Consider the following 13,357-nt stretch of genomic DNA (forward strand, 5'->3'; position numbering starts at 1 on the left):
TACCGTCAGGCTTGTGTAAACAAAGCACCATGTGTGGAAGAATATGTTGGTGATTAGGTTGTCTGGCAAGCTGCCCCACATCGGAGTTAGTAAAGTGGAAATAATCAAAGAAATAATCAAAACCAAACATATAAAATGATAAAAGTGTTTTTCTCTTGATAGCTTCAAATCACTCATCTGTAATTTCTCCTCTATAGAGGTGTGAAGTTGAAGTTAACCCGACGATTACAGCCATACTAGAAGCATTAATGTCACATTAATGAGAGGGTGACTCCTCCTTAATGGGAGAATTCGTGCAACAGTGCGGCTATGCTGGCTGGTTTAAGATGCAGATTTTGTTCTTTTTATTTTAGACTTCAGTTTCAGTTCTGTTTGTAGATTTTATTCAGATCTTCTAACCTTAATTTAAAAAAACGTTTTTTTAGATATATCAAAAACTACACTACATATTTAAAAACACAGTTTATTATTAAAAATATCCAACTGATGGTGATTAATGACACAACAGTAGCAGGACACAGTACATTACAGGGGTGAGTTTCACATCAGTCACTGATGTTAGCATTAGCGCATTAACATTAACATTAGCGCAGTGGCTTGAGCTACACGGCTGTAGCTAACAAGTTGTTCTTATTGTATTCTGGTTCCTCTGCATCCTGCTAAACAACAACAAAAATTAGGATTCCTAAACTAAGAGAGCTGTTAAACTTTGATCAAGAAAACATAATGACTTTTATCCAACGATGACAAAGTTTATTCGCCGTACACCAGTATGCTTTGACATGCTACTTAGCACTTTGATGCACCAAAGTGTTATACTCAAAATCACACACAGATTCATAATGACATCATTTTTTCGCTATTGGTTTCTCAATGTCAATTTCTCATCTCAACTTTACAGCAGAGACCACAAAGTTGAGAACACCAAGTTTAATCTGTTTGATCTGCAGTTCCTAAATAATTTAGTTCTTCCGATTATCTCGATAGATTATCTCGACAGAATAACTATTAATAAAACTGAGTTCTTATTATGAGAAAAAAATAACAATTTAACAACCTAAACAATATATGACATTTTTAAAAATTTTTAATTTCCTTCAAAGCATGTGATTGGCCAAAGGTAGGCTTCAGAAAAACCAAAAAAGTCCTATGCTCGTGTACTGTATATCAGTCGGTGTGTTGTAGGCCCAGAAGGAGCTGTGAAAGATGGTAGAGTTTGGACTGAATCCAAAAACTCATCCCATTTAGGTATAGCGTTTAAACAGTAATCAAATGATAGCACATTTGTTTGAAGGTTATGTTGTTAAAGCATCCTGCTGTGTAACATAGGTTTTGGGCTCACTGCCCAGATATTTCACACACTTAAGCTCATAATGGTATTTCTTAAGCTGTCAATCATCTGTCTCTCCCTCATAAATAAAAAGACTCGGACCATGAAAGCAGACACATTTTTTAAAAATTTCACTGTACTTAGTAAAAGACAAATACTACCCTCAATCATTCGCTCTCTACGAGGTGAAACCTCAAGAAAAGAGGTTTTTAAGAGGGTATATTTCTGAGGCAGTTAATGTAACCAGCACAGTGTGATATAACCGAGACAAACAAGGCCAACCATCCACAGACATAAATAGATTAGAAGTCTGTTAAATGATTCATTTGTACCCTATTGAATATCTTTAACCAGTCTCCCAGTTGGCTGTCCAGCTGTTGGGTGCATATTTGAGCTTCAACAGAGAGCCAAAAGGATTTGATAATTGTAATATCCATCCATCCATCCTCTTCTGCTTATCCGGGGTGGGTCACAGGGTCAGCAGCCTAAGCAGAGAATCCCAGACTTCCCTCTTCCCAGCCACCTCCTCCAGCTTGTGTGAGGGAACACGAACGTGTTCCCAGGCCAGCCAAGAGATTTAATCTCCCCACCGTGTCCTGGGTCTGTCGTGGGGCCTCCTTCCAGTGGGACATGCCCGGAACACCTCACCCAGGAAGTATTCTTGTCTGATGCCCAAACAACCTCAACTGGCTCCTTTCGATGTGGATCATCATTTGAGCAGGAGGTGCTCTACCCTGAGCCCCTTCTGGTCAAACTCCTATCTCTAAGGGAGAGGCCAGCCATCATCCGCAATCTCGTTCTTTCGGTCACTACCCAAAGTTCATGACCATAGGTGAGGGTAGGGATGTAGGGACGCTCAGCTCTCTCGTCACCACCACGGACAGATGCAACGTCTGCATCACTGCAGCCGCAGCACCAGTGTGTCTGTCCATCTCTCGCTCCCCTCTCCTCTCGCTCGTGACATGGGGTGGGCACTTCAACCTTTTACAGCCGAGGACTATTCTCATTTTAAGAAGGAGGCCACCAGCTGATGAAGCAAACAGAACCACATCATCTGCAAATGATATGAACTGAATCGGTGACAAAGGGCAGCCCTGGTGGAGTCCAACACCATCGGCAACAAGTTCGACTCATTCCTGGCTATGGGGACCAAGTTCTTGCAATGGTTGTATAAGGATCGAATGGCTCGTAGCAACAGGCCAGACACCCCATACTCCGGAAGTACCACCCACATAACACTCAGAGGGAAACTCCACAAAATGCATGCGGACTGGTTCGGCAATCTTCAGTCATAATTGTAATATGAATTATTAATTACATCACGTTTGGATCTCGGCTGAGCTGTGCCCTGATCACTATCTCTGTATTCCATCATTTCCCCTCACTGGAGACAATCTGATATCACAAAAATCAGATGTAGAAAAAGCTTGAATAGTAAAGACAAGCCTACAGTACTGTTAAATGTCTTAAACATTACCTCACTGAAGGAGAAAGCAAATTCAATTAATACAAATTGGATGAGAAGCCAGCCTTTGAAAGCACATGACAGTTCATGTTTGCATATGAAAATGAGACATCGCATTATTTATTGTTCAGGCAGATGGTTGTCTCTTTTCCTGGGTGCTTTTTCATATTCTTATGTTTTGACAGAGCCTTCTGTTGAATAATTGAATTTCAAGTTTTACTTACATCTGTTATATTCATTAGTACGGTGCTTTTACAGTTTTGGAGACTGTGCATCTGAAGAAGAAACATAACAAATTTCTCCACAACCTATAAGCTAGCTTCAGTTTGCACAATTACTGAGCAAACTGTGAAGATCTTCACTAAACTGCAAGACCATCTGTTAATAGTCTGAAGTAACACATAGCTGGTTGTTTTGCTTTTTTAAGAAAGTGCCTAGATGAACTTTTACAGCCTGTATCTTCTTCATTAATGAGGCTTCACAAGTTTTCGTTCCCTCCAACCAAACTGCTTCGCTAATGAGGGAGGTCCTCAGCATGAACTATACTTGCTACAGGTCTTAGTGTCTGTGGAAGATACTGTACATCTTTTAAAGATAATACTAAACCAAACATCCCTTAATGTCCTGCTCTGATCTAGAATAACCTCAATTTACACTCAATCCTTTGTTATCCTTAGAAATTCTTTATATAAATATATATAATATATATATTTGTATTTACATATCACTTCAAAAAAAGTCAGTAGTGCTGTGTGGTCTATTCTATAAAAGTTAAATACAAATGAACACATGTAGAGGTAAGTACAGGTAATACAAAAAATTGCATACTGCACACCTGTAGCTGTGTTAAACCAACAGCTAGGTGACCCAGAACAACATAACAATCATTTCGGTTGAGCTGTGCTTACAGAAAGTACTCAGCGTCACACGCGCACACACAAAAATACAGTCTTTCAACACTTCCTGTCACTGTACAGCCCCAAATCTTTCTCCTCCTCATCAGCGTGGTTCCCATGGTGACAGCAGAAAGAGCAGCAGAGAGAGCAGGGTCAAAGGCTCAAAAGTCATCGTGTGGGCGGAGCCTTTAACAGGCACCTGACGGAGGATAGGCAATAAGATACAACATTACAGAAAATAGAGTTAACAAGAAAATATAAATATATATACAGATATATCTATATATAGATATATATAGATATATATATATCGAGATATATATCGAGATATATATCGAGAGAGATAGATAGATAGATAGATAGATAGATAGATAGATAGATAGATAGATAGATAGATAGATAGATAGATAGATAGATAGATAGATAGATCGATCTGATAACAGATACAAATAAAAACACCTTCAAAGCAGTGGTACAATATAGTGGTCCCTCGCTATAACGCAGTTCACCTTTCGCAGATGCTTTGCTGATTTTTTTTTTTAACAGCGCATTGTGTTCTGCGTCCTGATTGGCTGTAGACCATTGTCAATCAATCTCGTGTCATGTCTCCTGTACAGTATAGGATGAGTTCAGCTTGTCAAATTTACATGAATCTTCGATCGTTACCAGTGTGACTCTGAAGTGCTGTACTGTATGTTGTGGGTGCCTTTGGTTTCATTCTATAATACTGGACTTATTATTCTACGAAGGTTTGAACTTTGAGTGTTTAAACAAAAGAGAAAAGTGGGAAAATGTTCATGCCTGTCCTCGGAAAGTGTATAAAGTGTGTAGTGAGTGGTTTTACAGCCTTAAAACATCTATAATAATTGTAAAACATAAAGTTAGCTACTTCGCAGATTTCACCTATCGCGGGTTATTTTTAGAACGTAACTCCCGCAATAAACCAGGGACCACTATATAAAGAAACGAGCGGCGACTCAAGACTTTTCGCTGTACTTAAATTTGTAAGTATGTGTACATCTTTAGAAATAAAACTAGGTTTGCTGTAGTTGCTCAACTAAAAAAATAGAAACAAAAACGAAATCTACGATTCCATCTGTATGTTTATTGAACTTCAGGGAGAGCAAGCAGTGGTGTTACATCACACAGCAGACACTATTCAATGAAAAGTGCGTCATCCAGGAACAACATTGATATCAAGTTGCATCAGGCTCTCTCTGACAGAGCTCTGCATGTGACAGGCTGATCGATCACTCTGCATTTGCTTCTCAGTAATTAATCAGAGGAGCTCATTGCAGTGGTTTGAAGGAGGTGTGGGTGGGTGTGAAATAACCCAAAAAGTATTGGAAAACGGTCAGAGGATTTCAGGCCTCAGAATCGTCGATACTGATGCACAACTACAGATCCGTCCCTAATGCTCCATGAAAGTCGGCAAAAATCGATTCGGTTGTCAAAAAAAAGAATCGTTCCAAATAACTCTCGAGTCTGTCTGCACTTGTATAAGTGTTGATGCACGGGATTTGTTTCACTTCTGTTTGGCTGATACGTTCTCAGTCACATCACCTGTTCGAACCATTCCCGCCCCTTTCTTTGTCTTTGAAATGGGCAGACAATTATTGCCATGTCTGCTAACCTGTCATGTTTACTTATTGTTCTGAGTTCTTTTTACTTACCTGTGTAGGTGGAAGGAGATGAGGAAGGACTGGGCGACGACGAGGTGGGGTCCTGTCCTTTCCCTCTGGACTACGACCGCTGGGTGCATCACCTGGCTCGTCCCCTGAACAAAAGCAAAAAATAAGATGATTTTAGCATGACAGTATATAAGATTAGATCAAGATCAAGTTAAGATCCCAGAACATGCTCACTGATGAAAATCTGGCATTAAAATCCCCATTAAATTAAGAGAGAATACTTGTGGAAGTTATTTTGGTTCTGTTTTTACTCTCATGGTTGCACACAATCTTGCATTATTTATGACTGTTTTGTTGATTAGAACTAAAAGATTTATGGACTTCGCCGCACCCACCCACAGCTTCGCACAGTGTGAATACCGTTACCTTACAAGGCATAAACTCACACAGATGTGCAAAATGTTGCTTCGTCTAATGGGTATGCGGCCGCACTTTCATATAGGTGTGTGTGTGTGTGTTGGAAGGACTCCAGACTTATCGCAGGAGAAACTCAGGTAAGTGAGTGGATTAGGACAGGAGGGAAACAGACTTTGCCGGTGGCTAAACACAGTTGCACACACGCATATTTCAGTCTGAGACATTGTCATACACACCTGCACTGTCGCAAGAAAACTCGTTCATAACGAGCTCGCGCTCTCTGTAATATCTTGGCACAAACACGCTAACACACACACACAGAGTTATACACACACCTGCTTGGGAAGAAATCTGATTCCGTCTCTTACAATACATATTGTCATGCAGTACAATAGACAAAGAGCTTCTTTCAGTCGCTGAGGAATGAGGCGAGTTTGTTAATGTTGAAACACTCACACAGATATTATATCTCAGTATTACAGACAGAAAATATGAGAAATTTAAAACAGAAACACGGACAACCTCCTTCAAAATATCAGCGTGCGAGACGCCTGATGTGTTTTTGTTTTCCACCGCGTCTGTGCCGATGATAGAGGTGATTTACTCGCAGCAGAATGTTTACCAATTAGGCATCTGTCCTTTATTGTGTGCACCGTTGACAAATAGCAGCATGGAGCAATATGGGACCCTGGGTTCCTATCTGAACAAACATTGCATTCACGCCTGTGTTTGTGTGTGGTCTTGCTCTGTGACCATCTGTTCCCATCAGAATCGAAAACCTCGAGTCACATCTGGTTTGAACCTGTTTAGGAGACAGAATTGGGTCGTGTCATTATTGATTTGCCACAATAACAAGTGCAGCGAGACGAATTCATGTTTCATTTTTAGCACAATATTAACCGAGCCTCTCTTTCCTTTGCACTGAGCTTAGTTTGATGAAAAATGTGGGAGGGAGGCAGGCGCATTGTCCACTTTGTTAGACAACATTAACTTTGAAACATCAGAGCTTAATGTTTCCCCTGAGTACGCGCATGCAGATGTAAACATGCCCAGTGCATTAGCGGCATTTTCCCCAATCAATTATAGGAAACAAAATGATGACTGAAGGAAAACTATTAAAACCTGAGCAAAATACATGCAGAGAGTTCACATATATATATATATATATATATATATATATATATATATATATATATATATATATATATATATATATATATATATATATATATGTTGTAGTGGCAACAACACAGTTGCTTACCTACCTCAGTGACCTCGTGCCCAGACTCTGCTTCCTTAACAGAAGATGTGTCAGAGGGATTAAAGAGATCCGATGCAACAATTACACAACTGATCGTCAATCTGTGACCTAGGGTGTCCTTATGTTCAAACATAGTGTAGATTATGGAGAAACTGTGGTTTATACATAAGTCCATTTACAGAACGTCACTCGGGTTCAGATCAGGCAGGCCGTTCCTCCCAATCACACCCCTCCATTGCCCATGTGACTGTTGAAGTCACTGGATTAAACACCCTCAAGCAGCCCACCCAGCAACTCAAAGAAGGCGGGGTGCACTGATCTGTCATTCGGCAGATAACTGCGAACAACAGTAAGCAAGCAAAAAGGATGCAAGAGCAACATCCACAGCCTGCTGCTTCTCACTAAGAGCAACTCTAGATTAGATCAGAGAGCAGCATTCAGACATAAATATCTTTTTGAGATTTCTTCTCAGTATATGAAACTATATTAGCATTTTAACACTTTAACACTTGAATACTTCAGCATTGTCCTTTTAGCTAAATGCAATTTTAAAATTTGGACTTTTTTTGTGCAATTTGTCTTGTAAAAAAAAGGCAAGAAATTTAATTGTAAACCTTCACTGATATTTCCACTTGGATTTACTTGCTTGAGCCCGTGTCACTTCAGCTTGTATGTGTGTGTGCATGTGTGTGTCACAACACACAGTCTCCTCCTACATGCCCTTTGGCATGTTTGTTTCTTAGCAACAATCCAGAACACATCACGTATAGCAGATTGTCTAGAAATATGTGTACGGACACACACAGCTACAGGTGATTAATTGCTTCTGGACCTACTCATGGTGTAGTTTAACCTTTATTGCCACCTGCAAGGATGGGGTTATCGTTGTGTGTGTGTGTGTGTGTGTGTGTGTGTGTGTGTGTGTGTGTGTCTGTCTATTTGGGCAAATTAATGACATACTGAGGGACAGTCAGTGAACTACAGTAATACACTGCAGTTTCCGTGTATCTGCTATCGCACATCAGCCAAAAGCTTCAGTGTTGTTCCATACAAACAGCGAGCAGCTCCATTCATGCACAGTTTGCATCCCCAAAGGAGCTGAGCTGACACTTTACAAGGCAGGACACCAGTGGTCACTATGTCCTGCAATAAACTGCAACTGTAATGGCTGTAGAGGGCAACTGGATAAAAATGGGAACAGATTCACTAACTCCTCCTTTCCAAAACAATAAATATGTCCCTGTCACCTCTGAGTTGTAATTTAGACACTTTTCCAAAACAACAGGATTGGAGGAAATTGGATTTAGCTGAAGAACTCACCCAGAGGTGACAGTAAGAGTCCAAAGAAGGCGGAGAATTGCCATAAATGAGAGCTGTAGTGACCCATAGACAGGAGACTGTATGCCCAGCGTGGAGTTCCTCGCTCTTTGTTTCTCCTTACATATAACTTCAGAGGACCTGGGCTGACATTAATGTACTGCAGACTAACTCGAACCATAAGAGTTGCTTCACTTTCCTAAAATAACACAATCTGAGCAGTTTAATCTTCACTTTAACGTCTGACACGTTTGCCTCATTGACCAGCATCTCTCCACACTGCTAAAATGTGTGTTCTGTTGAGGGGGAAACACAGAGCCTCATTGGTAAAACACAAACTTCTGCTTTCCAGAAGCACAGTATAGCATCCAGTGTTACATGATGTGTGCACCTCTTGCTGAGTCAGGCTGCGGGTTAAAGGTGCCCAGCTTTAGCCATCTCTCTTGGGAGAAGAAGTGTCTTCTCTCTCTGCACCGCCAACAACACATTTTCTTGAGAGAGGTCCTGCACACTGCAACGTGTGGCTCAGTGACCTTACAGCTTTGCAACCCTTTGAAAGCTAAGATTCTTCTAATTTGCGGCCTCCAAATCCTTTCCTTGGTATTCTTTTCTCGTTTTGTGCAGGAACAATTAAATGCTTCTTGTTTGGCATTTCTCATCGGCTGTGGATCTTGATCAATAACAAGACCTAATTAAAATTTTAATGTCAGATATATTTATGTTTTTTAATGCAACATAAATATATTCATCCATGCCCTTTTTGCTCTCCTGGTAAACGTTCAACAGTCTGGGAAAGTTTTTTAAATAAACTAAAAAATAAATAAATAATTTTTTGTGAGGACTGTATGAAACATTGGCAATAAATGGCAAGCAAAACACAATGTGTGCCACTGGGGTGGAGAAATTCATTCTCGTCTTTGTGACACACAAATCATATATTTCGTGTTTTCATGTTTTCCTATTTTAGACACAAAGCATTCAAACTGTAGCCACAATCATAATTTGCATCTGGAGCTCTGTTTGTAATATTACACTTTAGCATTCCTGCAACAACTATTCCGGGAAAGCCGCTACCCAAACATCAGCATAGCTGTGTCTGATTCCTCCATTTGGCCATCTAAAAAAAAACCCTACTGACAGCACAGCTTCTTCCTAATGGCAGCAGACGCCACAGTGTATGTGCTGCATGTGTGTGTGTGTGTGTGTGTGTGTGTGTGTGTGTGTGTGTGTGTGTGTGTGTGTGTGTGTTCAAAAACACAGTGTGTGTCACAGAAACTCGTTAGTAATGCTTTGATCAGCTCGGCCTGCGTGTGAAACAGAACTCAATGAGCACATTTGGATGTGTCAAGCAAAAAAAGAAGAGTATTTGTGCTCTTGTCTTGGTGCAGAGGGTAATATCAAGTGTGTGTGTGTGTGTGTGTGTGTGTGTGTGTGTGTGTGTGTGTGTGTGTGTTTGCTTGTGCCCGTGGAACAGTTGTCAGGAGAAGCATGATCTGAGGAGCCAAAGTTAACGATGAACTGACAGCAAAGGTGAAGATGTATATGCGCTAAGCATGTGTGTGTGTGAGAAATAGAAAGTGCATTAATGATCGATCGCATGCGATATCAAATACTTGTGGTGTACTGTACAGAACTGTCAATTTAGGCCCCAATTAGGGGCAGTCTTGTTGTTCCTCAGTTTATATACACGGAGCATTCGCTCACACACACAGACACACACAAGCTAATGATGCGAGGTGACCTTGAAAAGCGTCTGGATAGCTCGTGTGTGTGTGTGGGCGTGTAAATGTATCCCAAGCATTTCCAGCTGAATCAGTAATGAGCATTTCATTACTTCAGCCTCAGTTCCCCAGGGAGGAAACACACACACACACACACGCACACACACACACACACACACACACACACACACACACACGCAGAGCAGAAAGAGCATGGTACAAGGTAGCTGTAGATTATTCCCTCAGCAAGTGCTTATTAGAATTAAATTATATTATGATAGTGACATTTTCTTTAAAAGCAAAGAAAGAAAGGAGCCGACTTCCAACTTCAGTACATCCTGACATGAATGACTACTTTCTATGCAATCTTGCAATGAAAGCAGCGTGATTCTGATATCCTGTTGAAACCTTCAAGGGCACTGTACTGCAGTATTATTCACTGCAGTCATCTTGTTATTTACTGACTATAAAAAAGAGAGTATGGGTCCCAGTATAGCTCACTGGGTTGAATAGGTGACCCACATGCCATAAAGCTATCACAGAGGCCTGCGTTTGAATCTACACCGAGGTCATTTACTGTGTATCTCTGTTTCCTGCCTTCTCTCATTGTCCTATCTTTATGAAGGCTAAAGAAATCTACAAATAAATACATATAAGAGCATAATGGAAAACGATATGCTTGTCCTTTATGTTATGAGTATCTATAGAAACGAAACGCATCCTCTCTAACCCCTCTGGGTAATTTACCATTACATTTCCAAGGGAAACGGAGGAAAAAAGGAAGAACACAGAGAAGGTTCATGGATGTAGTAAAGGAGGACATGCAGAGGGTTTATGTGACAGAGGAGGATGCTAGGGATGGGGTGAGATGGAGGCAAATGATCCACTGGGCGAAACCTGAAAGGAACAGGTGGAAGAAGAAGAAGATTTCCAAGCACTTTAGTAAGATTTTAAGAACGATACATTGTAACACCATAGTTACAATTTATAGACGTCCCTTAAGTACCACGCATCCAGGCAATCATTAAGTTAGTGTTTTAAAATGAGGATAGCTGAGCATGTGTGTGCCTGTTCAAAGCACTGCTGTGCAGAACAGGAAGATTGGTGGGTGAAGGTGGATGAAAGAATGAAGCGAGCAGAGTGGCTCTTTGAAGGCTACACATCAACAGCAAGCCGGAGAGGGTGTTGTGGGAGGCGCAGCTAGACAAAGCAAGGGCAGCATGCTTCTCCAAAAGGTCAAGTATGAGAATAATAGCATCCCTGCAGAGAGGAGGACTAATATACAGATGATGTCGAATCAGATTTGCATGAACAATCTCCCTCAAGTGCCGACATGACCAGAAAGTCAGAGGTAAAGAGGGGCGGACTGAAAATAAGGAAATAGATGGGTTGATAGACGAGGAGACAGGCAATGAACGGTCTGTTTGATAGAGGTTATGGGTGTGGCAGCATAAGTGAACCCAACCATGCTGCCGACCTTTTCAGTAGATGTTCTGTGATTTGCAGCATCTCGCATAAAGTTTTGCTACTTTTATCTCTTCCGTGTTGAGCAGCACAGAGAGCTTTGCATAAAAGACAAGAGCAAAGCGAATGTAAAATTCTTTAGTGAGCTGCATCTCCTAACCTGAGGATCTGACAGATATTAGCAAAAGCGAGATACGCGACTGCACACGTACATCATTGATTCTCAGTCTTTTTGGCCCCACTGTTGCCCCCATTAATTGGTGTGTGAAGCAGTTAGCATCAATGCACCGCAAGCTGTGAGTTCCAAGCAACAAAATGATAAAAGAAAGCATCTGTTTAAAGAAAAATGCCCAGCCCAAGTGATTTCACCACAAAAAGTATCAGGAGCCAAAAATAAATAAAGTTAAATGCCGCATTTTTCAGACCATAAGGCACACCGGATTATAAAGCGCATTAAGCGAAACAAAACAGATGAGCTCATTCTCTTTGCTTCCTCTACTTCTGTACCATTGATTAATGTTGAATTCCCTCGCAGCTGCTCTATTCCTGTGTTGTTGCAGTATATTATGACTAACCTCGTATTGTGGATCTCAGTTGTTCTCATGATTGAAATTTGGTCCGTTTAAAGCATCCTGCCATGCGATTGCATTTGTCCCTAACCATCGGGAACCCCCACGTTAACTTTTATCGAGTGGAAAAAAAAGTGATTCATTCATCATTCATCCTCCAGCTTCACTGTGTTTATGTTATGCTAACATAGCTGTGTCGCTAGTGATCACGTAGCACATCATTATATACCAGCTAGCCCAACTTCAGTAACCCTACAAACGTCACTGCTGTTTAGTTTTCTTCTTCATTTATGTCTGAAGTGATAGCAGAGCTGTACGTTTGAATTTTTTCACAAATCTCTCTGTCAGAACATGCAATGTCATGTTTAGGTGGAAACTAGCGAGCTAACTTCCTGCTAACTTCTAACTCTGTTAAATTTAATAAATTCTGTTTTCATGGATGCCTGGATGTTAAACTTAATTGTTATACCTGGTAAAGCAGCAACGCTGATCATGTTATTACAGATGAAAGAATTTAGACAGTTTTTAACTCTCAGTGATGCCTCAGTGTTCATTTGACTTTGGAACGTGAAGAAGACGGAGTTTTGGACCCAGATTACTCCGAATCCGTGAGGCTCCTGCCTACGGTAGCTGTAATGCTCCAACAATCCATCAAGCGGTGTGGCTTCGTAGCTTCCCAAAGTCTCACCAAAATACTAAAACATTTTTTTGACATATTTTGAGCGCCGTGTACCACATATAATCCGTTCAAGGTCAGTAAGCACAACCAGAATTCATACATAAGGCGCACTGTTGATCTTTGAGAAAATTAAAGGATTTTAAGTGCGCCTTATAGTGCGGAAAATATGGCAGTTCTGATAAATGTAGTGTCTGGCTCACAAATAGTGGAAAAAACAAGAACTTTCTTGTTATTTAGTTGTTTATCTGTTGGTTTACTTACTTCAGTGTAAAATGATTGGCAATAGTAGTGGGGAATCCTTATCAATAGAAAAAGCTGCAAAACTAATGAAAATATAGTTAAAAGATCCAGCAGGCCAGATTCAACTTTTCACCGGTCAGATTCTGGCCGTTATGTTTGGCCTCTCTGCAATATACATTAACTACTTTTTTCCCCCTTTCCCAGCAGTGTTGAGCTTGGTGGTCAAAGCGACATGGCAGAGGTATACTATGAAGCAGAATAAGTGGCTTAGCCAGTTAATGCAACCTTAGGAAAGGCCACTTCCTAGCCAGTAACATTGCCACGGTTATTCAGTGCTCTTTAAGGTGGAGGTGCATAAGCTGACCAA

General features: G+C 40.8%; 1 protein-coding gene across 2 annotated transcripts in view; it reads right to left on the minus strand.

The window, feature by feature from the left end:
- Positions 1-449: 449 nt before the first annotated feature.
- gpc5b (glypican 5b) overlaps positions 450-13,357 on the minus strand; it is a 62,194-nt gene continuing 49,286 nt past the window's right edge. For both annotated transcript variants that reach the window (XM_085252173.1, XM_085252172.1), the window contains exons 10-11: positions 5,365-5,468; positions 450-3,890 (exon numbers count right to left, since the gene is read on the minus strand). In XM_085252173.1, the coding sequence (XP_085108299.1) occupies positions 3,795-3,890; positions 5,365-5,468 (200 nt within the window). In that variant the 3' untranslated portion in view covers positions 450-3,794. The remainder of the gene's footprint in view (positions 3,891-5,364; positions 5,469-13,357) is intronic.

This window comes from Mchenga conophoros, linkage group LG17 (genome assembly GCF_057382185.1).
Source record: "Mchenga conophoros isolate Kocher_MC1m ecotype Shallow Benthic linkage group LG17, M_conophoros_male_GT1.1, whole genome shotgun sequence".
Lineage (NCBI taxonomy): Eukaryota > Metazoa > Chordata > Actinopteri > Cichliformes > Cichlidae > Mchenga > Mchenga conophoros.